Source organism: Diabrotica virgifera, chromosome 10, assembly GCF_917563875.1.
Source record: "Diabrotica virgifera virgifera chromosome 10, PGI_DIABVI_V3a".
NCBI classification, from domain to species: Eukaryota; Metazoa; Arthropoda; class Insecta; order Coleoptera; family Chrysomelidae; genus Diabrotica; species Diabrotica virgifera.
In genome coordinates, this window is record NC_065452.1 from 148,678,753 (window position 1) to 148,706,292 (window position 27,540).

A 27,540-nucleotide genomic window follows, 5' to 3' on the forward strand; every position below is an offset into this window, starting at 1 on the left:
CTACATTGGGTGCATCCAATCAATGGAAGAAGGGAAGAAGTAAGTTTATATCATAAACTTTTTGGAGATTTAAGAAATGACCAAAATAAATTTTTTAATTATTTTCGCATGTCAGTGACAAAGAGTTTCCTCGCCCTTCTTACATATTGGTAGTATTAAATTGTTTTCCCAATCTTTTGGGATCCTTTTCTCCCTTCGATGCATCTTTGCATATTGTCCACAGCCAGTCTTTCCCTTTCTCTCTTAAATATTTGATCATTTCTGGTGCAATTTCATCCTCCCCTGGAGTTTTACCTACCTTTAATTTTCGTATCGCTTCTACCAGTTCGTCTCTTGAAATCCCTCTTAATTGTTCCCCCATGTCATTTATTTCTCTCAGCCTTTCTTGCGGTGTACTTCCAAATTTTTTTTCACACAAGTTATCAAAATTCAAAACATTCAATTAAATAAATTTTGTTTTTGTTCGCCCTGATCATCTTTGGTAATCCCAGCTTATTAAATTAAATGCTTGCTTTAAGGATTGTTGTCCCAGTTCAGTAGTAAAATATTGTTGTATAAAAAAATATATACCTATTCTGTTAATAAATACAATTCAATTAGTGAACAATAATTATTGTTATAGGACTCAATTTTCATCTTTCAATATTTAAAAGATCCGTCTAATCTAAAAAGCTGATTTTAGATTATTTAATATACCGATTATATTAATATCTATACATATTTAAATAATCATTAATAAAACACGAATATATACCTACGTTTATGTCATTGGACACTAAACTGTGCTATAAAAGAATTTTTAAAATATTAACAAGAAGTTTTAGATATTCCCGATGAAACATTTATGATTTAATTTTTATAATAGGGTACATTGATAATAATGCATTTTATAATAGGGTCTATTCGTCGGCACTTTGAAAAAGTCATAAATATTATTAAATCTGAAATTTTTGTCCTCGCAATAAAATAATACCAACCAGATGCTTACCTATGTATTGTATCTATGTAGGTAAAAATTCCCCATCTATATTGTCTGCCATTATGTAGGAACGTGCCACTGGATTCACTGGTACTACACGACTGTCGTTAAGTATGGAAGCACTGATTTATGCGTGTGGTTCACTGATAGCACGGCACGACACGACCGTCGTCCATTGCAGTGACATTGGACGACAGCCGAAGAGCAACGGCACGACAGTTAGTCGTGGTCGTTCTGTGTAAAACACTCCGTACATTGCTGTATTGGACTAATGGAATGTACGACAAACTGTCGTTACGACCGAAGTCGTAAAGTATGAAATAGGCCTTAGTGTATTCATGCACTGTTTTATTGATGAGGATATGTTGATGATATTGATGAGAGGAACAACTTTCTTCGTGCACTACTATCAGCGAATATATCTACAATTTTATTAATACATATCTATTTGATGGACGACTTCATTTTCAAGACTATATCTACTGCTTAAAAAACGTTGCGAATGTATGCGTATAATAATATAAAAATGACATATTTTTACATGTAATAGACGACAAGATGGGGCCCCTGACATACTGCCCCCCCCCGCAAGCTTCATGATACGGGGGTCTCTGTTGGTTGTATATACTTTAAACTTTACTGCCCTATGGATGTCTTTGGATCTTCGATCTCGATCCAAATACCTGCAACAGAGAGAAGTTTGCTTTGTTAGCAAGCATTATTATAAGCAAGTTACGTTGTTTCCTTGTTTGTGTTAGGGCTTTATTTTTATATAGTTTGTCTAATTTACTTACCGTTCCACGTCATTATCTATGTCAGAGATCTAAGTTGACATTGTTGCCAAAGTATAAAAAAATCCTGAATCTATTTTAAATCAAATAGATCACATAATTTTTGCAACCTTGGATTATACAACAAAACAAATTAATAATTAATTTAAATAATTAAAAACATTAGAAATAGAAAACTAGAATTAAGTTATAATCTTACCTTAAAGTAAATAATAAAAACAATAAATATAATAAAACAAATACTTAGAGTAAAGAATAAAAACAAATCTAAAGTGTTAATACAGCAACTGTCAAATAAATGTTACCAATTTATGCCAAAATGTCATCACCTTCGTTCGATTACAGTTATAGGTCTGGATCCCGCGTATGAAAAAAACGTTGATTAATAGCAAGCTGAAAATTTGTTAATAGCTTAAGGGTGTCTAGTCGGATAAACTTTGATATATGGGAACACTGGAACAGGGGCAGTTTTAATTGTGGAACAGGTTAAAAATTTGGAACGGTCAGACCACGAAAACGGCACATTTATTTTGTCCGACAGAACAAACTTAAACTCTCCGAACAGAGATTAAACTCTCATGCAAAACTCAGACTGCTATTTATCACCTGTCATAATTCCTGTCATTTGACATATTCTACATGTTCCACTCATTAAAACGCCCATTTGGTGATAAATAGCAGTCTGATTTTTGCATGAGAGTTTAATCTCTGTTCGGAGAGTTTAAGTCTGTTCTGTCGGACAAAATACATGTGCCGTTTTCGTAGTCTGGCCGTTCCAAATTTTTAACCTGTTCCACAATTAAAACTTCCCCTGTTCGTGTTCCCATATATCAAAGTTTGTCCGACTAGACACCCTTAAGCTATTAACAAATTTTCAGCTTGCTATTAATCAACTTTTTTTTCATACGCGGGATCCAGACCTATTACAGTGAGTTCCGAACAAATGTGCTTCATAAAAACGCTTTATAATCCATTTATACAAATTAAACGAAACATATTATGTTGTATTTCTTTAATAAGTGCGTTCGCGGGTGCCTGTCGGCGACAAATTAGCAGCAAAACGGATGCGCACTTTAAAATGATATAAATAATATCGTTAATAGATAAATATACAAGCTATATTTACCTAGTATAATTTAATAATTAGTTATTAATATTAATTAAAAGTAAATATACCTTGCATATTTATCTATTAATGGTATTATTTATATTAAGTGAGGTTAGAAATTGTCGGCGACAATTTGTCCACTGTACCCGCGAACGCAACTAATATCGCCCGGTTTCATAATCAAAAAGTGAACATTAACTAAAGTTCACTTTAAAGTTGACATTTATCCATATGAATTGCATTGATAAAGGCACCAACTTAAAATTTAAAGTCCACTTTAACTGATTATGAAACCGAGCGTAAGTTAACATTAATAGAAATCTTCAAATATTATTTCTACGCCTATATAATAAAATATGTCTAGTGGCTGTAATTCCAGTGTACTCGGCAAAAGGATTCTAAAAAAGAACATACCTACCGCCTAAATATTTCGTGTTGGTATCATGTGACGTCACGGGCTATGACGCGGATGACGTGCAGCGGTAAGTAAATTAGATGGAGTATAAGTTGATGCCTAGCCCTATTATTAAATAATATTGCCAATAATATTACCAAATTAAATAGATTAATTTTCTTCAAGCTCCACATAAAGTTCTATGTCTCTTGCGGTTCATTCCATCAAGTTTACATCACCTGCGTACATTACAATCTACTTGGACTTAAAAAATGATATATTTTTTTAAGTTTAAGGACATTTTTCTTATAACGTTCCATACACATTTTAAGCAGAGTCGGTGCCAGCCCATCTCTCTGTTTTAGTCCTTTAATTATCTGAAAGGGATCTGTCAATTATTGATTTAGAACTCATTCATTATCCCAGTGGCGCACCCAGAATTTTCCTCTCGGGGGGGGGGGGGTTGGGCAACTAAATTGTTTGTGAAAGACACGTTACATTTTCCTACTATTCTTTATACATTTTTTATATGCCCTGGGAGGGGTTCCCAAGACCCCCCTGGGTGCGCCATTGCATTATCCTATCCACATTATTTTCTACTACCAAGGTTTTTCTTCAATTTATCATAACGGGATAATAAAAATGAATAAAACCCTAGTATATTTTAGATATATTTTAGTAAATCAACCATATAAAAATATTAATTAGGAATGTAACACATAAAATATTTATTAGATTATATATAAATACAAAACACAATATTTTAGAATATATCAGATTAAAAAAATCCGGGATTAGTATGTTCTATCACGCATCTTTTACAATACTTTTTAACAGCTCTATATCCCTCCAAGGATATCTGACAATCTTGAATGTTCAACTGTTGCAGTCCTCTGCAATAATACGCCACGCATTGAACTCCTCTGTCAGTAACCAAATCACAATTCCGAAGACTGAGTTTCTTTAAATTTGGACAGCTCTCTGCAAGTGCTCTCAAACCTGCATCACTCACATCACATTTTCCGATATCAAGAGCTCTAAGCCTCATGCACGATCTGGCCAAAACATTGATAGCATCGTCGGAAACAGCTTCACAGCCCCTTGCATTTAAGTATCTCAGTTTGTAGCATTTTTTCGCTATAACTTTCAATCCTGCGTCGCTAACTTGATCACATTTGGCCACCGATAGGTATCTTAGAGTAGCACCCAATTTTGCCAGTTCATACAAACCGAAATCGGTTATGTTTGAACAATCACTAACGCTGAGCTCTCTCAATCCAGAGCAAAAGCTTGGAATGTACTTCAGACCAGCATCTGAAACAAATAAAACAGTAAACCTGAATTTATAAGTCTGAAGGATCCAGATAAAAAATGAAGATACTGAACAAGTGGACAAAATGAAATACTTAGGAGTCTGGATTAGGGAAGATCTAAATCCGAAATCAGAAATTCGATCAAGAATAGAGCAATCAAGAGCAGCCTTTTTGAAGATGAGGAAATTTCTGAGTAACCAAAGACTCAATCTGCAAATCCGATATCGGATGGTAAAATATTATATCCGCTCTATTCTTCTTTATGGTGTCGAAGCTTGGACTGTTAATGTTGACTTAATGAGAAAGCTGTAAATTTTCGAGATGTGGCTTTTTAGGAGGTTGGAGATGTGGCTAAATGATGTTGCACAGAATGGAAAAAGACAAAGAACTTTTGACCACGATTAAAAGGCGAAAGACAACATATTTGGGGCATATACTTAAAAGTGATAAGTACGAGTTGTTGCAGCTGATTATGAAGGGTGAAATCGAAGGATAAAGTCGTTAATAATATGTCCATAATCATGAAAAAAATGCTTAATTAACCGTTGAGTAAGGCGGAATACCAGAGGGTATTCCGCCTCTGGTAGTTGATCAGTTGATGGGTGAATTGGGGAACTCAGTAACTATCAGTGCCGGTCCCAAGCCCGGATAAAGGAGGAGGGTTTACGTCAGGAAGGACATCCGGTAGTAAAAATCTTGCTAAAACCATAGAAAGAAGGAATATGGAAAATATTTTAGAGACAAGGGCGCTCAGTTGCGATCTCGCCTGACCCTTGCAAAAAGAGAGCTATGGTTCTTCTCAGAGGCTTTTTTCAGTGTGACGCAAGTGACAGAAAAAAAGGCACGTCCGTGATACATACACATGTATAACAGTTATTCCAGTTGTTGATAGATGGCGCTATAATCGAAAAAAAAAAAACGATTTAGGTTTACCGATTTACTGATTATTTACCTATTACATATCTACCTATACGACTATAATTTAAAGTTCTTCTCAGTCTTTCAGTATGTCATGAATGATGTAATATATGATTTTAATAAAGAGAATCATATCATAGCATGACATTTTAATTAAAACTGACAGTTGTCAGAATCGTAATCGTAATTTGGTATAAAAACAAATCAATTGTGTTTATTTCATTTATAAAAAGGTATGTTCTTTGATTTGCATAGTTTTATAAATTGTACAGATTATAGTCGTATGGATAATACATAAATAATTTTTTGTTCGATTATAGCGCGATCTATAAACAACTAGAATAAATGTTGTAAATGATTTTAATCACGGACGTACTTACCTCTTTTGCTGTCAATTCCAACTTAATGCGTTAAAAAGAAATCGAAAACTGTGACGCACTGAAAGATGCCTATGAGAAGGAGATTTATGGTCGAACTAAGTGGATACTGTTGATTATACTCAGCATACTCACCAGTAATTTGAACACATCTTCGTAAATATAAATAAGCTAACTGTGGAGCATTCCTTACAATTATTAACAATCCACTGTCTTGCACAGCGATACAATCACTTAAATCTAAATATTGAAGTTGCAATTTTCTTGGCGGTTCTAACCCATTATTTACATTTATACACGATATTTTAGAGCAACCTGAAACAATGTCAAAATCAAATTAAATCTCATATTTCTAAAACTATAAATAAACTAAATAAATAAAAATAAGTGTAAAAGATTGTAATCTCGATGTAGCGCAGGCTTTTGACAAAGTGTGGCAACTACTGGAATCATATGAGGCGCTCATAGCAACAGTGACCCAACCCCAAAAACGAAGTTTCGAGATAAATGCTATCTTTGCATTCGTATTTCCATTATGCCTTTGGGATGGTCCTACAAATTATGTAGTTAATTTAGCCAAATATAGGGGTAGGTTGTGTAGACCCTTTTTAATCGGGAGATTTAATGTTGCTGCTTTTATTGATATATTAATCTAAAAATGTTCAATTTGTGGGTTAAGCCACTGTTGCTTTGAGCGCCTCACATATATCGGACAGATACTTTGGAGTTAAAAATGACGAAGCATATACAGAAATTAAGACAAGTTAAAGCTGGAGTTCCACAAGGAAGTGTCCTGGGGTCAGTGCTATATCTGCTTTATACCAGCGATATCCCATCATTAGAACCTAACACAATTGTGACATTTGCAGACGACACATGTATTTTAGCAGTCAGAAAAAACCACGGGGAAACAGCAACCATGTTACAAAATTCTGTTGAACAAATTAACATCTATACCAGACGATTGCGTATCACATGAAATAAAACAAAATCTATTCATGTCAATTTTACTAACAAAAGAAACAACATATTCCAGTCAGTATAAATATAAAAGACCTTATGGAAAGACGGCAAAATATTTGGGTATGTCATTAGATTCAAAGCTACGCTGGAAATCGCATATTAAAAAAAATGAAGAATTAGAAATTAAGTTCAGAACGAGGTACTGGGATACAGCTATGGGGCTGTACAAAAGCATCAGTACATCAGAATAAAGTGTTAAGGAGCATCGTAAACGCTCCCTGGTACTTCAGAAACTGTGATCTTCATCGAGACCTCCAGATGGATACAGTTAACCAGACAATAAGTAAGTTTGCTACGACTCATGAACAAAGGCTCTCCAACCATGAAACTCCTAGACAATGCTAATCAGATAAGAAGACTTAAGAGAACGAAGCCGTTCCAAAGCAGAACAAAGTGTGGCTAAAGTATACTCGTAAGTTAGTGGTGCTATTATGAATCAGAGCCTAAGAATTATTGGTGAACATGACCTCAGATAAGTATCCTGTAGTATTAAATTAAAAATTAAGATAGAACTAACAACCGAAAATATAAAAACGAACAAATTCAACAAACAATTGAAGATAACAAGAGCCTCAAAGTTCTAAGAAGACAATTAACAAATTGGAAAAAAGAAATAACGAAATCAAAGGATAGAGATGGAAATATCATCATCAACAGAGATGAATTATTAAGGGTAATAGAAGACTTCTATACAGAACTATACAACAGCCAACAAAACCATGATGAGCCACTAGAAGATTCAGGAAAAATATTAGTCAACCAAGGATCGGAATTGATGCCTGATATATCAACAGACGAAATCAGGAATGCATTGAGAAAAATGAAAAGAAATAAAGCTTCGAGAGAAGACAATATCGTTATAGAAGCCGTAAAGATTGGAGGAGAAAGACTTTTAAACAACATAAAGGAATTGTTCAACTTATGTCTGCACCAAAGTGAAGCACCTACAAGATGGCACAGTGCACTTACCATCTTATTACACAAAAAGGGCGATCCAACAGACCTCGAGAATTACCGGCCCATAAGCCCATTAGACCAACTCTACAAGTTATTCACAAGAATAATAACAAATAGACTGGAAACAAAATTGGATTTTTACCAACCTAGAGAACAGGCGGGTTTTAGGAAAAACTTTGGCACTAACGACTACCTACACTGCATAAAAGGAATTATAGAAAAATATATCGAATACAACCGACCATTGGTCCTGGCTTTCGTAGACTTTCGCAAAGCATTTGATACGATAGAAATTAACAGCATAATGAGAGCATTGGAGGAAAGTCGTATAGATTATCGGTACACCAAACTGATAGCGAACATATACAATAATGGAACCATGACCGTCCGACTACACAAAGATACCAAATCTATAAAAATCAAAAGAGGAATTAGACAGGGAGACACGTTATCTCCCAAACTCTTTACGGCAGTACTTGAACATGCTTTCAAACAATTGGAGTGGGACGCCAAAGGAATAAATGTCGACGGTGAAAGGCTCTCCCACCTACGATTCGCAGACGACATAGTTCTTATAACAAACAACTTAAAAGAGATTAGAACTATGCTTAATGAGTTAGATGCCGCCTGTAAAAAAGCTGGTTTAAACATAAATTTTGGAAAGACACAATACAAGACAAACCTGGTACCAAGCGAAAATTCAAAAGTCGACGTCAACGAAATAGCATTGGTCCATAAATATAAATACTTAGGGCATGAAATCCAAATTGCCAGGGACAATCAAACTACTGAATTACAGAGAAGGATCACCTTAACATGGGCCGCATACGGAGCTCTATCAGATATCTTCAAGAGCAACTTGCCAAATTATTTGAAAAGGAAGACGTTCGACCAATGTGTGCCAGTCATGACTTACGGCGCCGAAACATTATCGTTAACCCAGGCCACAGCAACGAAACTTAGAGTGGTACAAAGAAGAATGGAATGGTCACTACTTGGACTGACTCTCAGAGACAGGGTCAGAAACGAAGAAATCAGAAGAAGGACAGGCGTCACAGATGTCATAGAGCGACTAGCATGGCTGAAGTGGAATTGTGCGGGCCATGTAGCCAGAATGAAGGACGGGAGGTGGACCCAAAAAATTACAGTGTGGAGACCAAGAGAAGACAGAAGAAGTAGAGGTAGACCACCTACACGATGGACAGACGACGTCAAAAGGATTGCTGGGAATTGGTTGCAGAAAGCCCAAGACCGACAAAATTGGAAGAAATTAGGGGAGGCCTATGTTCAACTTTGGATGCAGAAGGCTGGATGATGATGATGATGATGAACTTGCTCGTAGTAATGATCAGATAGCAATAATAATAAGATTATTGATGAAGAGAAGATTAAATAAATTAAAATAAATATTACACTAACCTGTAATATCTAGATGCTGTAAGTTATTGCATTTAGTAGCAATTTCAAATACTACACTATTAGTTAGATTACTGCATCCTTGTAACTGTAAATGAGTTAATTCTGGACACCGTCTAGCTAGCAGCAACAAACTCTTATCCGATATTTTAGCACCATTAGTAATATGGATTCTTTCTACACTAGGACACGCCCCTGTCTTTCCTTGTCCACACAATTGCCTCAAAACACCTTTGATAGCCTTATCACCACTTATATTATCATCCTCGATTACTATAACCCTCCATAACGATGGTGTCCAGGCTAGAATATCAAATCTTCTACATACCTGAGCACAAAAGCTTATGTCTACACTAGTCAAGTAGGAAAATATTTTCACAACTAACTCATCGGGTAGTTTATCGAAAGAATTGTTCTTCGTCTGATACTTTTTGCCCTTGTACAAGTTTGTATCCCAAAAATTAGGAGTGATCAAACTTGGGTTATGCGTTACTAAGGTGTGATAGCCTTGGTCAAGGCTAGGACTGGATTTTCCTAGCCTGGTGAAGTTGTCAAGGAGGCAGTTGCTTTGCTGTGTTTCGTGATTACCGAAAACATTTTGATTTTCTGTGTCGGTGTTGTTGATTTTATTGTATTCCCAATAGTTTTGCTCTTGTGAGAAAGACGATAGTTGAAGTGTGTTTTTATTTGAATATGATAAATTATTGTTTCGTTGATCAGTGTAGCAGTCTTCATCGTAGTAGTTTTGCTAAAAAATATTAAAAAAAAATATTTGTATGGTACATGTATATTCAAAAATTTCAGGTAGTATGTCAAATATTGAACAAGTAATGGGAGTAAAATACATTGCAATTACATTGTCAAGTTACGGAAACCTGGACAAAGAAGTGGGAAATTAAGTACAAAAATCAAATAAACTGGCAGGATGTCTTTTATGGCGAAACCGACATATTAACACTGAGATGAAGTCAAGAATTTATAAAGCCAGTGTAAGACCAATAATGACATATGCATCAGAAACAAGGCCCGATACAGCCACAACACAAAGACTACTGGAAATGGCAGAGATGAGAGTACTGAGGAGAATTACAGGAAATACGCTGAGAGATCGAAAGAGGAGTGAAGACATTAGACGACAATGTCACGTACAGTGTATACACGAACACGAATGGACACTAAATAGAAAAAAAATCGAATGACTACATAATCAGAATGGGGGAGAGACGTGTGGTCAAAATAGTAAGAGATAAATCACCAATCGGTAGAAGCAGTGCTGTTTTTGTAACAATATAGGTTACGGTACGCAATGTTCCGGGGGACAAAATCCTTTACATAAAATCCTAGTTTACATGTTTTATTGCGTAATTTTCCAAATAAATGCATAATTTTGCAAATTTTCCAAATTTTACAAGAAAAATCAATAAATTTGAAAACATACAGTTCCTAAAACTGTCCAAAGCTTGGAGAAGTTTTTGTCGTACGTATCCTCTCTGTCTCTTTCCTTACTGTCTGTGTCCAATGAAGAAACAGTTTTTGTGAGTAGGGAACCTCTGCCATCAGTAATGATCAGGTTCATTTGGGAAAATCCCTTTCAGACTCCCTGGAAGATATTGGAATTGTCTTTAAGGCTATTTTCAAAGGAAGCAAATTTTCTGGGTAGGGATTGTTCTCACAATTTCCCCCCAAATTTGTACAATATTGTCAAAAACATATTCTCTGAAGGATTTAATTGCCTGTCGTTTGTTCACTTGTAGGCGAACTGCGAGCGATTCAATGTCTTTTCCCCAAAAGTATTGTCTTTAATGTTTTTGGGTCAAGTGCTTTTGTCAACTATGCGGGCAGAATTGGCCAACATTATATCTTCCCCATTGAGCATCCTCTTTTCGATAGATTGAGCAAGGTGGTCATAAAACATAACAACATTGATTGAGTTTTCTTTAGGTTTCAAATACAGTTCAATTCCCCTAAAACTTGTATTGTTGACAGCTGTCTCAGCTTGCGCATAAAACATTCCAGGACAGTCTTTTCGAGAAACAAACGTGTTCATCAAAATCTGAAGTTTCTTGTTAGCTCGAAATAGGTCAAGGTCTCGATGTTGTAACTCCTCACTAACATCAGACAGTTTTTGCAGTGCCTCGCACATCAGTCCCAAATCCAAAACAAAACACGTTGATGTTAGCTTACTGTGCAGGCGTTCGTATTTGCATCTTTCCAAAGGATCCGCGTCTGGTCTACTTTGGCTGCTACAAAATGGTTGGCTAAAACCTCATAATTTTCCCAAACGGTCGAAACTGCGCGAAAACTTAATGCGACCCACCGCGTGTCCAACACTCTACCGATTTTTAACAGTTGTACACCAAGTTCATCGACACACACGTGCAGCTCCCGGCTGTTCTTGGGCGAGGCGTGATACAGTACATAAAGGTTGTCTATGAATCCCTTGAACCGGCTTATATTTGCCATTTCCTTTACCACGTCACTCACACAAAACTCAAGCCTATGATTACAGCAATGCCAAATAACAACAGATGGAAACTTCTCTTTCAACAGTGCACCAACTCCAAACCTTCCTCCAAGCATCATCGCTGCTCCATCACATGCGCAAGCAAAAAGTCTATTTTTTAAAACTTGTATAGTTGCCAAGTAGACACAGTTGCTAGTTCTACATCGCTTCAATCTCATAATGGCTCACCCAAAAGTTACGAAATATTTTGTTGTTTTTTTTGTCCCAAGAGGTACCGGCGCGTACCGTCACAAAAACAGCACTGGGTAGAATATCGTCAGACCGCGCAAAAGATGGAGTGACAACCTTCCATAGGGGTATCAATCCGCCAATGAACAAGCAGAATTGTTTATAAAGAGACATGGATGGTATTGATCCCGATGATAAGTGGCCATGATCCCACCTCAGAGCAGGAAGGTAATACCAAAATATTCCAAAGAGTATGTTCTTAATGTGCCTATCCGTGACGAATGTTTGCGATCATCATGGCAATCTTTATTTTATCTGCAGCAACGCGGAAAAGCTGCACAGATGTTGTGTTGAACCACTCCTAATTCCAATACTTTCCTTGACCTCTTATCTCATCCATGATGGATCTTCTCTTCTCCAAGTTTGTGCTGGGCGACTTCCTTTTCTTTTTCCTTGGGGATTCCACTCTAGGGCAGCCTTTGCAATACTGGAACTATTTTTTCGGAGTGTGTGACCGATCAAACCCCACTTTCTGGACTTAATTTCATTTTCTACCCTCTTTTGTTCGGTCAGATGTAGTAGATCTTCGTTTCTGACGATGTTAGGCCAGAAAATACGGACAATTGAAGACACAAGTGCATGAAGGGTCTATGTGGCATTTTCAAGTTATTGAGAAAAATGAAGTTAAAGTTTTTATACTAGAACTTTTTTACTATAAGAGCTAAATTGACTAAATTTATAGGATAAGTAGTCCTAAAGCTAATGTATTTAGTAACAATAATTAAACAAAAAACATTTATTATTAGAAAAAGATATTAGATTTTAAACGTACTTAGATCCTTGGTCCACTGAGTAAGTAGCAGAAGTACCAAATTGTTTAAATGCATAAAGGATATATGTAATAACAAAAATAACACAATATACTGTTCTTGTTTATTAATTACATATACAATAACTAATTGTTGGTTTAATTTGTACAAAGATAGTAAATCAAATTAAAAAAACTACACTTTCACTAAAAAGAAACCTTAACATTTTCTTCGCCTAGTACTTGGTGTTTTGCCTATATCTGCATCTTGCTGTTTTTCACAAATATTGGTGTAAAAATGTCTATAAGGCTCATCAATAAAAATTAACTGTTGTTTTAAATTGTTAATTTTTTCTTCGGTCAAAATGTTTATTTTGTTAGCCATTACTGGTAAATTAAATTCTGGTTCTGTAACTACTCTTGCATTCTTACGGATATCTACTTTTAGGAAAGGTGTGAATGGATCTAGTGTTTTTTTTTGTACATATATTCACCATATTTTTCAACACGAATCCATTTTACCTCATCCCTCATATTTATGTTTTCTTTGTCAGTATCTTTTTTTCTGTTAAATAAATTTAAATTGTTTGCAATTTCTTTAATATTTTTAAAGTGGTTTTCCATGTTGATAATAATCGATCCTTTCTTACTCGATTCCCGAATAACGTCTATATTCTGATCTGAACTGAACAAATTCTCAATTTTTCTTAGCTTTTTCTCTATTACTCCAAAATCTCTATCAGAATCTAGGAAGGAATGTCCCACTTCCGGAAACTTATGGTCTATAACCTTAACATATTTTTTAAAATAAGGTATTGATATAGACATATCAGATTAAAGTTTTTGTTCTGACCAGCACAAGAATCAGACCACATGATAAGATGATCTATTTTCTTGTATCTACTGGATAAAAGTTGCACAAATGTGTGCAGAGAACTACCTACTTCTAAGCTACCCTTTGTGGCTACATTTTCAGTCCAATTAAAAAAGTAGGCCTTATCACCTTCGTCTGTTATGCTGTGAATTCCAAGATTGTAGATCCACATCTGCCTTAGATAAAAAGCTTTTGAAGTTTTAAATCTTGGTAGTGGCATAGTCTGTTGCAGGTCAATCAGACATATTGCCTGTCTGTTTTCTGTTGGTCAAAAGCAAAATGGAAATTTTCTTTATGCTCATCATTTCCCAAACCTGCATCACAGGTAGAACAAGTGTCACTCTTGGGCTGTCCAAATGACAAATTAAATTCTGTAACGCAAATGTTACAGTAGAAACTCTTTGTTACTGCAAACCTTTTATCCAGTTCATTTTCTTTGATATATTGTTCATATAGTTCATGCATTTTTGACATATTTAGTAAGGAAGATAAATAAATTTTGTTAGCATTTTTGTTTCTGGAATAGTGAGACATGTCAGCAGGAAAAGATAAAATGCGCTGTTTGATTACATCAATCACTTCTTGGGGAATTTTGTTAGGTCTCGAATTGTGATGCCCTCTTCTATCAGGAGATGGTGCTGTTGCCCCAGAGTTTAGTTTTTGTTGAATTAGTTGAACCTTTTTGTTTGAAATTTGATACAATGACACGAAGGCAGTTTTACAAACAGATCGTATGGTTTTCTGACAGGTTATTGAATAAGTAAATGTGGCAGATTTATTCTTTGTTGCATTTTTTCTATGACGGTGAACTGGCTCTATTGAAATAGAGTTAAAGAGTATAGCATTTTTAGCATTTTGTTCCAAAGCATAAAATTTGCGAAATATTGTCTCTCTCACCTTGGTCAAATTGTTGGTCACAATTCTTTTGGCAGTTATTCTTTTTACATAGAGACCCAAGCTCAGCATTTTTTTTTGAATTTTTTTTTGGCTTTTAAAGATATATAAGCCTCACCTCGTTGTCTAGCAATAGCAGACTTATTTTTCTTCCATGTCTCAGGGCACCGCTTTCGTTTTTTACATTTTTTTTCTGGTAAATTAAATATTTTTTTCTTGATCTTGTTAATAATCCCATAATTTTGAGAGGTTGAGGCTACAATAGATATGTCCTCAAAAGACTCATATTTGACTTACCCACTTCAGAGTTTTGCGGGTTATATTCATCAGAGTTGTCCGCTGTAGAAAATATGCCATTACTTGATGAAAGCATGAAGCTGTCTTCTGCGGTGACATGTGTTTTTTGTTTTTTACATTCTTGTTCGGATAAATCAAATATATTTTTCTTTACCTTGTTAATCCTAAAACTCTGAGAGGTTGACGCTATAATAGATACATCTGCAGGATACATGAAGGTTTCTTCTGCGGTGACGTCTGCTTTCGTGGAGTAATTTCCATTATCTAAACTCGTAATGTTCTTAAAAGACTCATCTGACTCCTCCAGTTCAGACTTTTCTGGATTATATTCATCAGAGATACCAGATGTAGAAATTATGTCGTCATCCGAGGAAAGATTTGGAGTTTTCTCTTTCTCAGTGAAAATTGCAGCAATATCTAGAATAAAATACAAAATTAATATAATTTTATCTACAAAAATGTTAAGCTAATCTTACCTTCTGGCCATCTTTCATCATCTCCATCTGTTAACTCCATATATTGGCTTATTTCTTTATCGGATATATCTCAAGTCCTCCTTTCTCAACCCCCTTTTCCTGATCTGCATCTTTCAGTTCTACATACTGGTTAGATTCATTTTCCGTAACCTCATTGTTTTTGAACTAATCTAACAATGTATTTACTTCTTAACGACATTTTTTCAATAAAATTATCAAGAGAAACATGAACACTGCATACCGTCTAGATGTAAATAATAACTAAATAACCCTACTTTTAGGATCTAAGTGATATATTACGGAAGGAGAAAATCAGTGTATTCAGGCATAAAGGATCCATGTACAACAAATCCATAGAAATCTTAGTGGATAAGGGATATAAGTAACATATTGTGTACATAGATCCTTTATGCAATTATATTTTAAAATTTACTGTGTACATAGATCCTTTACGCTCTAGTAACTTAGAAAATATTAATGTTAAAACATGTTTGACTTGTTTGAAAGATTGTTAGGTTCGAAAAACGTACTTTTAACATAAAAAAACATATTTTGAAAAAATTGTCACATAGACCCTTCACGCACTTGTGTCTTCAATTATTTGTATTTAGACATTTATTAACAAAGGTGAATGTAGAAAAAACACAATATTTATGCCTAGGTGAGGATTCAACTGATATGATATTGGACAATAATCAGACAATAACTAGCTGTGATGAATATAAGTATTTGGGAATTAATTTCAACAAGGAAGGTACGGACGATGCAGAAATTAAGAGCAGAATAAATAAAGCAAGAACAATAATTAAATCATTGAACGGAGTTTTGTGGAGTACCGAGATAGGGAAACAAAGAAAAATGAGAATATACAACACCATGATTAAGAGCACATTGGTATACGGATCCGAAACATGGAGAATAAAGGAACACCAAAAAAGAAAAATAGAAGCTACTGAGATGGACGCCCTAAGAAGAGCAAGTAGAACATCGAGATTGGACCGGGTTAGAAATGAGGAAGTAAAGCGAAAAATGAATTTACATTTAGAAGAAACAATTAACGTGGTACGGACATGTTCAAAGAATGGGGGAGGAGAGACTGCCAAAGAAAATTATGAAATGGATACCTACAGACAACAGGAAAAGAGGAAAGCCAAGAACGACGTGGATACAAGGAGTAAGACGATCAATGAGTGTACGAGGATTAGAAGATGAAAACTGCAATTATAGAAGATATTGGACAACGGACAACGTCGGAGGACGTTTTGAACCCGAATTTATATATATTAACAAAGACCTGCAGTTTTTATGTAAGGGTATTCATCACTTCCGGGTTTCACAACCGTAGAGTAGAACAGACATGACATATACGAATATCGGCTTCTGTACCTCCGCTATATTATGACACCAAAAACGAAAAGTTTTCCACATTTTCAATCTGCATGTTGTTGATAGTAAATTGATAAAGAATGCTATTAACTAATAAGCAAATAATTATATTAACTTACCAAATAATCTAATTTCTGAGATGGATTGACCGGAGGCTGCTTGTATTGGTAACTTGGACTTGTGCTCTGTCTATACGTGTCGATATATAAAGGTTGTAAACTAGTATCTTTTGCAGCAAAATGTTGATTTTCTGACGACTTTTCTGTACTAGCCGCACTAGTTTTCTGACCTAATCTCACCAAAGGACAAACGACGGGACGTATAGATAATATTTCTATACTTTCTGGACACAGATTCATTTCTCATAAGACCCTAAAACGACACAATTAAATATAAATTGGTCCTCTAACGCAGGGGTCTCCAATTATGTTGCCCGAGGGTCCGTTTCGAAAACCGGGGTCCAGAGTTAATGCTACCTGTTTCTGATTGTTCTGATTCGGTTTCTTTGAGGATTCTTGTTAAAACATATCCCCTATAAACAAATCAGACGGGTGCCGGGAGACATTTTTGGGCAGAAATTGTTTAACAATTTATTTTAACAAATTCAAAACATCACGTTTTTGCCCTCGAAAATATGTTTTTAGCATTTTTGGATCATCTTAAACACAAAAGATCTATCATTTTTCGCAAAGGTTGATATATTTTAAGTTTTAAGCGAGTTTAAATCTGAAAAATGACAAAATAAGCATTTTTGAAGCTTTAAAACTCATGTGAAAATTATTATTTCTGAGGTTGATCAGTGACTAAATTAAAGTTTAAATATTCAAGCGGCTCAAGACCCTTAAGCCGCCGCAGCGGCGCGTCGCACTATAGGGTGCGTATCGCTCTATATTATTGGCGTATTTAATTAGTACATTGGCAATAATGAACATGAGCAAACATGAAAATAAGACAATGGAGGAGAAGGGCCCAAGAGAGATCTGAATAGAAGGACATAGCCAGAGAGGCAAAGACCCATCCAGGGTTATGATGCCAAAAGAAGAAGAAGATTGGCAATAGTTAATTTAATAAATAAATAAATTATTAAAAAAACTATGATAATAATATATTATAAAATTTTAATAAATAATGTCAAGTATTTGTTGTGAATTTTTCGCCTAAGTACGTATAATATGTATACGTGCGACAGAGACGCACCATAAAGTGTGACGGGCGACAATTAACAATTAAAAAACAATGGTTCATATTGAAATAAGCCTCGATTACTCGTTGGAATCTTGAAATTTAATGTACATATAAGCTTCACTTGTCAACCTTAACACTATAGTATATTGTACAACAAGAGAGAAAAAAGACATATTTCTCACGAGCGCAGAAGTTTGTTGGCACAAGCCGAGGCACGAAGCGAGTGCCGCAAATCAAGCGAGAGAGAAATATGTTATTTTATCTCGTGTTGTACACTGTACTTTTTCTATGGATGCGTTTTTGTCAAGAGTTCAAACCAGTGGCGGCTCGTGATTTTTATAATAGGGGAGGCTATACCTAACTCTAAAATATCTAGACAAATTTGCACTAACAAAAAAATGCGCCAAAAAATGTAATGTAAGGCCCCATTTTTAAAACATTTTTTATTTACATTTCATAATATCATCATAATTCATAATTTCATAATATCACATCATTTTAAAAATAATTAGTCTAATTGTAAAAGTTTAATACCGAAGTTTGTGTCGTTTATTTGTTAACAATTCCATATTTGTAAGTAGATATGCATATCAAAATAAATACCCACAGATTTGAAGTTTTGCAGTCCATACAGGTTGACGGTTCACATTTTTTAAGATAGTCAACTGAATTTTTTTAATTCTAAACGCGGCCTACTGCAAATCCAAAAACATGATAAATTACCGATGTTTTGCTTTGAGTTACAAATATCGGAAAAAGTTATTTAAACAAGTTGTTCCAAATAGTATTCTAACCCCAAATACCAAATTTCATAACAAAATTCGCACTTTTAGTTTTTTCATTATTTTTATTCAGGACCCTAAAATTCGTTGTCCCGAGATGCACGCAACGGCAACGGAGCCGAGAAGCTAGTTAGCCTCCGTTGGTAAATCTCCGGGCAGCGTGTGATGACACCGTAGATGCCACTGTTTACGGGTCTCCTTAAACGCCTGCTGCGCTGCCTGGAGCATTACAACGGAGGCTGGCCGGCTTCTCGGCTCCGTTCATGCATCTCGGGATAACCCAGGGTCCTGCCTACAATAATAATAAAGAAACTGGACGCAATCATGCGTTCTAATGCTAATGCTCCGTGCGTATGGATATTTAGTGATAATGTGGAATTTACACGTTGTATAATAGTGAGAGTGCTTGTTGTTTTTCGCGATTCAAGATAAACAAAACAGTGTAGCGTGTGTAAAAAATTTATGGGGAGGCTGAGCCTCCCTTGCCTCCTCTGACGAGCCGCCACTGGTTCAAACTTCAAAAATTAAATAATTAAAAAAAAATCAATGGGAAAATCCCAATAGTTGGCTGTATACCATAGTTTAAAAAACCAATACAGAAGTAAAAACTTCGAGATGTATTCTGGTATAAAATCGTTTATTTAAAACTATAAAATGTCATGTATTGCAAAACGTTTTCGTTCTAAACAGAACATCTTCAGTGTGTTGGTCTGTGCCCATTGAATTGGCAAGTACCTAGCATCTTCGAGCAGGGAACCATGGCGCCCTTTTAGCATGTGTTCCACTTTATCTATCAACATCGACTTGTAGTCATAACATTTTAATATATTACATTATGTAAACCATATACGATGATGTTAACACTATTTACAGTGTGCTAGTTTCAAAATACTCGGCAGGATGCACTGAAGATGTTCTGTTTAGAACGAAAACGTTTTGCAATCCATGGCATTTTATAGTTTTAAATAAACGATTTTATACCAGAATACATCTCGAAGTTTTTACTTCTGTATTGGTTTTTTAAATAATTTAAGTGCTTTTAGGTATATTATATGCCTAAATTGAAATAAAATACATATATACATGTAGGTATTTAATATTCTTAATATTTATATACTTTATTTATTTAAAATTATAATTCACAGTTGAACAGTCTTAAAAGGTAATTTTTGATAAGTTTTGACAAGTTTGAACACATTTTATTTGACAAAAATAATTGTGTTTGTATTGTGCATGTTACCATGGAAATGGCGATCATATGTATGTAAACCGGCGGTGAACCCGTGAGAAAAAATATTTCTCACTGCAATGGCCGACTTTTCTCACTGCCTGAGAAATTGTTCATTTTGAATGTATGTAAGTAGTGAGAGAAGTTGCACATTGTTTAGCATCCATAGAAAAAATAATTTACATATGAGCTTTCAAGCCTCGAAAATACATATGCGTGTTTTCGCATTTTTCAGATTTTAAATCGCTTATAACTAGAAAACTATCGACTTTTAAGAAAAATGACAGGAGACCTTTTTTTGTTAAAATTACCCAGATTATTTTACATTACCTAAAAAATACATTTTTAGGGGCAAAAAGGTAATTTTGAATTTGTTTAAAAAAATTATTTCCTATGTAAAAAAATGTACAACCTGTCTGAAGTTTGGAATGAGTTTAGTGCAACTCATTTTCATTAGAGAGTTGAGATATTCATCTGTTAGCTGAGATCTGTACCAATTTTTAATAAAGTTCAGTCTTGAAAAAGTGGCTCCGTACACATAAGTTGAGCCAAACGTAGTATACAATTTCATGGCCAAACATTTTCAAAATTGCAAAACACTATATTTTAAATTTAAGTGCGGTCCGCACAAAACTAGTGTACGGTCCGGATGCGGACCGCGGTCCGCCAATTGGTGACCCCTGCTCTAACGCATAGCAATTGAGGCGGTAGCTAGAAGAAGGGCCTATCTGCCAAAAGTGTATTTTGAGAAACAAGCATTCAAAGATTTAACATCTATGCCTATGCCATAAGCGAATCAACACTTGCCTTTTTTAAGCGTTATAGTGTCAAGAGTTTCGATAATCCATTGAGAAAATAATAGAAAACACTTTAATAATATATATTTATATTGTTTACATAAATTTAATATAAATATTATTAACAATATATAAAATATAAATAATAATATCTATACAGGGTGTTTCATTGGGAAACGGAAATACTTTAATGGTGAATAGAGGTCACCGAGGCGGTTCTAGATATACTACATATTTTGCCCTACCAACTTTTATAACCGAGTTACAGGGTGTTTTATCGATTTTGCTCATTTCTTTTCTAAGCCATAACTTTAGAACCACCCTGTATATTTTTTTGATATTTGGTGCACATATGTCTCATTCAAAACCCAAACGACCGACATACTAATCACTGGAAAAATCCACGTCTGGATTAATAAAAAGTTAAAAAGTAATTGTGACCTTAAAACAACACCCTGTATATTGAAATTTTGAAAATCTGTTTGCATATTTGAAAAGAGCACAAAAAATTAAGTTTATTGGTTCGCTTCATTTTTTCGGCCAGACAATTTTTTGACTTTAATTTTGAAATTATACTGAATTTTTTAAGAATTCTGACATTAAAAAGCAGGTAAGGACATACAAATTATCGCCAATCTGTATTGGAACCAGATAGCAAGAGTACGTCTTCAAAATTTAAACGAAACAGAAGATTTCTCAATTAAAAAAGGAGTAAGGCAAGGTTGTATACTGTCTCCAATGTTGTTCAATTTATAAGGCGAAAAAGTCTTCGCAGAAGCAGTGGCAGACTCTAATAAGGGTATTAAAGTTAACGGCATATTTATTAAAACATCAGGTATGCCGATGACACAGCTATAGTGGTAGATAACATCGAAGATCTTCAATGCCTTTTAAATGATCCAACTCTTGCAAGTGAAGCTCGGGCTTTGAAAATAAATATCAATATAAAAACAATCATTATAAGCAGAAATAATTACCCCAACACAAAGATATATGTCTCTGGAGAAGAAATCGAGCAAGTCAGGCAATTTAAATACTTGGTTGTCTGCTGAACAAGGGTTGGGGCCTTGAGAATGAAATAAAGAGCAGAGTAGAACAAGCCAGAAATGCTTTTTCGAGGCTTCGTAAATTTCTCACTGATCACAAGTTGAACTTCAATCTCCGATACAAGATGCTAAAGTGTTACGTTTGGCCTGTTCTCTTGTACGGAATGGAAGCATAGACGTTAAAGGCCAGCTCCAATAACAAACTTGAAGCCTTTGAAATGTGGTGTCTGCGACGAATGCTTATAGAATCTCATGGGCGGACAGAGTCAGAAATGAGGAAGTAAGTACTAAGAAGAGCAGGCTTTCAGTATAGGGAACTTTTTAATTATGTAATATATTACGAAAAGAACCATACACTTTTCAGTAGCTGATACTCGAAGGAAAGATAGAGGGTAAGAGAGGTCTGGGACGTAAAAAGATGTCATGGCTGCGTAATATTTGGGAATGGACAGGAATCCACAGCTATGAAATGCTTCGCAATGCTGCCAAAAACAAAATTATTTGTACGATGGACGCCTACGCAGAAATGCACGGCTCCTTAATAGTCTAAGAGCTAGAGCCGAAAAATCATCGTCATAAGTAATATGGAGTTTGGCATGTGAAATGTGTCTATTGTATATTGATAATTGTGAACCCTTTCAGGCTGACACCTCAGTGGATACAGGAAGTAGCAATAAGGGATGAAAGGGAAAAGTCAGTGTAGTCATTAAAGGTTTTCACCTCCTATTTTGTTAAACCCGATTTGCATGAAAATTGGTGACTAGTTAGAGCATACCTAAAGAAATAAAACTGATTAGGTGACAACATGCACTTTTACCCTAAGGGCGGATACCACCCCTTCTCGGAGGTGAAAACTATCTTATTAAAAATAACCCCACAAATCGATAGAGGGACAAATTTTAAGTAAAATTTGTTATATCATGTTATTAAAATAAAACAATACTTTTTGAGTTATTAAAGATCAAAGATTTCTCTATTTAAGAGCAAATGCGTGAAGTTACGGATGATAAAAAGAACATATTAATTAATTGTATGTTAGTAAAATATTATTTTTATATTATTTCGATATTATAAATTTAGCAAAAATGTATTCGAATATGTCAAATGTACCCATTATTGGACACCCCCAGTTTATGGACATATTCAGTTTATATTGATAGAAAAAATTCAATGAAATATTGAAATAATATAAAAAAAAAAAAGAATGTGTGTGTACTTTGTACGCACGTAAGAAGTTATACTTCTATTATATGATTTCAACGAAATCAATATACTTAAACAGTTTCTCTACTACTTTTCAAAAATTTTTATTAAAACAATACCAAAAATTAAAAAAAAAACACACACACACAAACACATTGAAAAATGCCACAAATGATTTCTGAACAATAATTGTTGGCAAAAATTTTAATTAAATACGTATTTTCTGAAAAAAATTATATAATAATATACTTACAATCATAAAATCTATAAAAAAAAAATAAAAAAATAACAACTTGCTTGGGGCTTGAACCCACTTCACGTCTACCGCGCCGTACGAGAGTTGAAGCGATTTCCCACTACACCACATTCGCGTATACGTCATGTGGGAATATACACAACCTAAATGTTTACACCATAAACTTTTTGACATTTTGTTTATTTATATGAATCAAATTATTAGTTTGATTTTTGTCGAATTAAAATACAACAAAATATAGAGTAAGAAAACGATATATTAGATGAAGATTTGTAGAAAGTTTGTTCGTAATCAGATTATGTAAATTAAAGCATTGCCTACTAATAGGCAACTACATTATTTTTTTTTTACATTTTCCAAATAGATAGGTATGAAGATAATTTTTTATTGGAATACAACTGAAACATTTAGAATTACGTACCTGCGGCTTTTCAAAACTATTTAAAAAGTCACTATAATTATAAATTTGATTTTATTTCTGTCCTCACAACAATAAAAACTAATATATACAATATTTTTGTTTACCGATAACTTCCATATTGAACAATTATTGACAGATCATTTCAACACCCAATCAGAGCCCGTATAACGACTAATACCATACTGTCGGTGTGCGCATGCGCGCAGATCAATACAATTTCACCCTCAATGAAATCGCGCCTAAAGAAGTATAACTTCAATAATATTTTACTAACATACAATTAATTAATATGTTCTTTTTATCACCCGTAACTTCACGCATGTGCTCTTAAATAGACAAATCTTTGATCTTTAATAACTCAAAAAGTATTGATTTATTTTAATAACATGATATCAACAAATTTTACTTAAAATTTGTCCCTCTATCGATTTGTTGGGTTATTTTTAATAAAATAGTTTTCACCCCCGAGAAGGGGTGATATCAACCCCCAGGGTAAAAGTGCAAGTTGGTACCAAATCAGTTTTGTTTCTTGAGGTATGCTCTAACTCTAACTAGTCACCAATTTTCATTGAAACCGATGAAGGTTTAACAAAATAGGAGGTGAAAACCTTTAATGACTGCACTAACTTTCCCCTTTCATCCCTTATTGCTACTTCCTATATCCACTGAGGTGTCAGCCTGAAAGGGGTCATAATTGTCAATATACAATTGACACATTTCACAGGAAAAACTCCATATTACTTATGACGATGATTTTTCGGTTCTAGCTCTCCGTCTATAAGAAGAAGAAGAAAATCGCAGCATGGAATAAAGAACCTTATAGTAAAAACTCTAGAAGACTTGGTGTCTGTTTTAGTAATTATATTATGCAGCACAAAGTATGAAATACGAGCAATATACAGTTTATATCTGCATAACAACATTTTAGAGCTGGAACTGAGGAATACTGAAAACAACAAAACCTCAAGATTTAATGTGATTTTGATAAAAACAGCACATAACTTGTGGATTACTTGAATAATAGGTCACTATTGAGTATTCGGTACTTATCGTGTTTTTACTATAATGACATTGTGACAGAGTAATTAATATTTTTGGTCTTGTACTAGTAGTTCTACTAGTATAAGTACTAGTAGTACTACTAGTCTTTGTTTGGACTAGGAGTTTTAATAATACACTAAGCATCAAAATTAACGCACCACCTTAAAAATGGGACATTTTTTATGTCTCGTATTTCCTAAACCTGTTGTCCGATTTTAGTGATTTTTTTAATATGTTATAGCTTTATTCTTCAAGTATATCGATGTAATAATATTGTTGTTAAACAGATAAGTGTCATTGTGTGTTTTTTCCTCAAAGTTTGGAACACCCTGTGGAATATTCTAGCGTATATAAAATGTTGAAATTAAAACTCAACTGTATCCTTAGGCTTTCTTAACATTTTGCTTTTTGATTCATTCGCTTACGTTGGATAATAAAAAAGTTAGGTACTTTAACAACTAGCAACGTTTTTCATCAATACAGGGTGTTTCTAAATAAGTGCGACAAACTTTAAGGGGTAATTCTGCATGAAAAAATAATGACCGTTTGCTTTATAAACATACGTTCGCAAATGCTTCGTTTCCGAGATACGGGATGTTGAATTTTTTCTTACAAACCACTGACGATTTATTTATTGCTCTAAAACCGGTTGAGATATGCAAATGAAATTTAGTAGGTTTTAACAGGTAGTTATTGCGCATTTTTTGACATACAATTAAGAATTTTATATTCACCATTGGCGCGCATACGTTCATATTACCCGTATGCACGCCAATGGTGAATATAAAATTCTTATTGTAAGCCAAACAATGCGCAATAACTACCTCTTAAAACCTACCAAATTTCAATTGCATATCTCAACCGGGTTTAGAGCAATAAATAAATCATCAGTTTGTAAGAAAAAATTCAACATCCCGTATCTCGGAAACGAAGCATTTGCAGACATATGTTTATGAAGCAAATGGTCATTATTTTTAATGCAGAATTACCTCTTAAAGTTTGTCGCACTTATTTAGAAACAGCCTGTATTGATGAAGAACGTTGCTAGTTGTTAAAGTACCTAACTTTTTTATTATCCAACATAAGTGAATGAATCAAAAAGCAAAATGTTAAGAAAGCCTAAGGCTATAGTTGAGTTTTAATTTCAATATTTTATATACGCTAGAATATTCCACAGGGTGTTCCAAACTTTGAGGAAAAAACAAAAAACACACTATCATTCTTACACCCGGTATACAATGACATTTATCTGTTTAGCAACAATATTATTACATCGATATACTTGAAGAATAAAGCTATAACATATTAAAAAAATCACTAAAATCGGACAACAGGTTTAGGAAACACGAGACATCAAAAATGTCCCATTTTTAAGGTGGTGCATTGATGCTTAGTTAGAAATTTCATACATATTACAATATACACGCGTACCAGGTATCTAAGAGACTCATTAATATTCAGCACAGCGGGTTGCTATTGTTGGAGGTGTGAAATTACATAAACAAGGGATCATTTTACAAAACAGGTAGATCCCTTGTTTATGGAACTCCACACTTCGAACAACAGCACCCTGCTAAGCTGAATATTAATGAGTCTCTTAGATTTTAGATTGCTGGTACTACTTTACAATCTATCACGACTAATAATATTCATATTAAACGATTGTAAGTGAATTCTTCTTCCCTTCCTAAATAAAATGTTAAATGCAAATAAATTTACGCACAAAAATCTGTCTCAAAATATATATAATTAAATAAAATGATTTTTGAAATGCTTTTGACTAAATATGAAAATCTAGAAGTTGATTTATGATTTATCCCATCGAATCAAACAATAGTTAAGGTAAAACAGGTCATACGACATTGTAGGTACATGTTTTCTTTGTACATTTTGTGAGAAATTTCATACTATTTTACTGTAATTAAAAGGTGTCCACACCTTAAATTATATAGGCCTAAATATATATGTAATACACATATATAATATATAATATGTATATATACACACATACATAATATGTATTATATGTACCTAGATTGGCAAATAATGTAATAGTGAAAGGTCGTCGACATACCTTAACCTAAAATGTCTTCAATACAGATGTTTCAGCATAAATAGTTCTTCATTAATCCATTGTAACTCAGTAATAAATGATCCTTATGGCATGTTTTCTTTTGTTATTGTCACAGTATACACTTAACTTAAGTTAGGTACTACCATTTATTATTGGTACTACCACAAATATTTTGTGAAGTACGATTACTACAACCTATTGCATTTTTAGTGTAGTTTAGGATACACGTCTCGGCTATTGCGTGTACCATTCCATTACAAGAGGTCAGCACCTATTTTATAAAGGAATCTGCACAATGTTCAGAAGTACTTCTTTTTAATGGGTGCGGCGTAACTCATCGAATCCCAACTCATTGAAAGACATTTTTTCATATTTGGGTCGTACCCATCGAGTATGTAATAAAAAAGTTATTTTTATTACTCGATGGTCGTACCCATTATTATGAATGGGTACCAGTTACCACCCATTTTTAATACCCTTATTAAAGTACTCATCTATTCGCTCTATCTTTGGATGGTAAACTGATTGTAAAAAGCAATAGTTTTAAATACCTGGGATCGGTATTACAGAGCAATGGAGAAATAGATGGAGATGCATGCAGTAGAATTAGGGCTGGATGGATGAAGTGGAAAGAAGCGAGTGGTGTGTTGTGTGACAGAAAAATTCCAATGAAGCTGAAGGGAAAATTCTGTAAAACAGCCATAAGACCGGCTATGATATGTACGGAACTGATTGGACAGTGAAGAAGAAAGAGGAACAACGAATGCATGTGGCGGAAATGAGAATGCTTAGATGGATGAGTGG

At 34.4% G+C, this 27,540-nt stretch overlaps 1 protein-coding gene across 1 annotated transcript; it reads right to left on the bottom strand.

Annotated features, from left to right (window-relative positions):
- Positions 1–3,930: 3,930 nt before the first annotated feature.
- LOC114331287 (F-box/LRR-repeat protein 7) lies at positions 3,931–26,955 on the bottom strand. Its single transcript, XM_028280812.2, has 5 exons — positions 26,737–26,955; positions 16,823–17,075; positions 9,280–10,024; positions 6,016–6,195; positions 3,931–4,586 (listed from the first exon to the last, which is right to left on the bottom strand). Exons 2-5 carry the CDS (start codon positions 17,060–17,062, stop codon positions 4,051–4,053), a joined length of 1,701 nt encoding a protein of 566 aa, XP_028136613.1. The 5' UTR covers positions 17,063–17,075; positions 26,737–26,955; the 3' UTR covers positions 3,931–4,050.
- Positions 26,956–27,540: the final 585 nt, after the last annotated feature.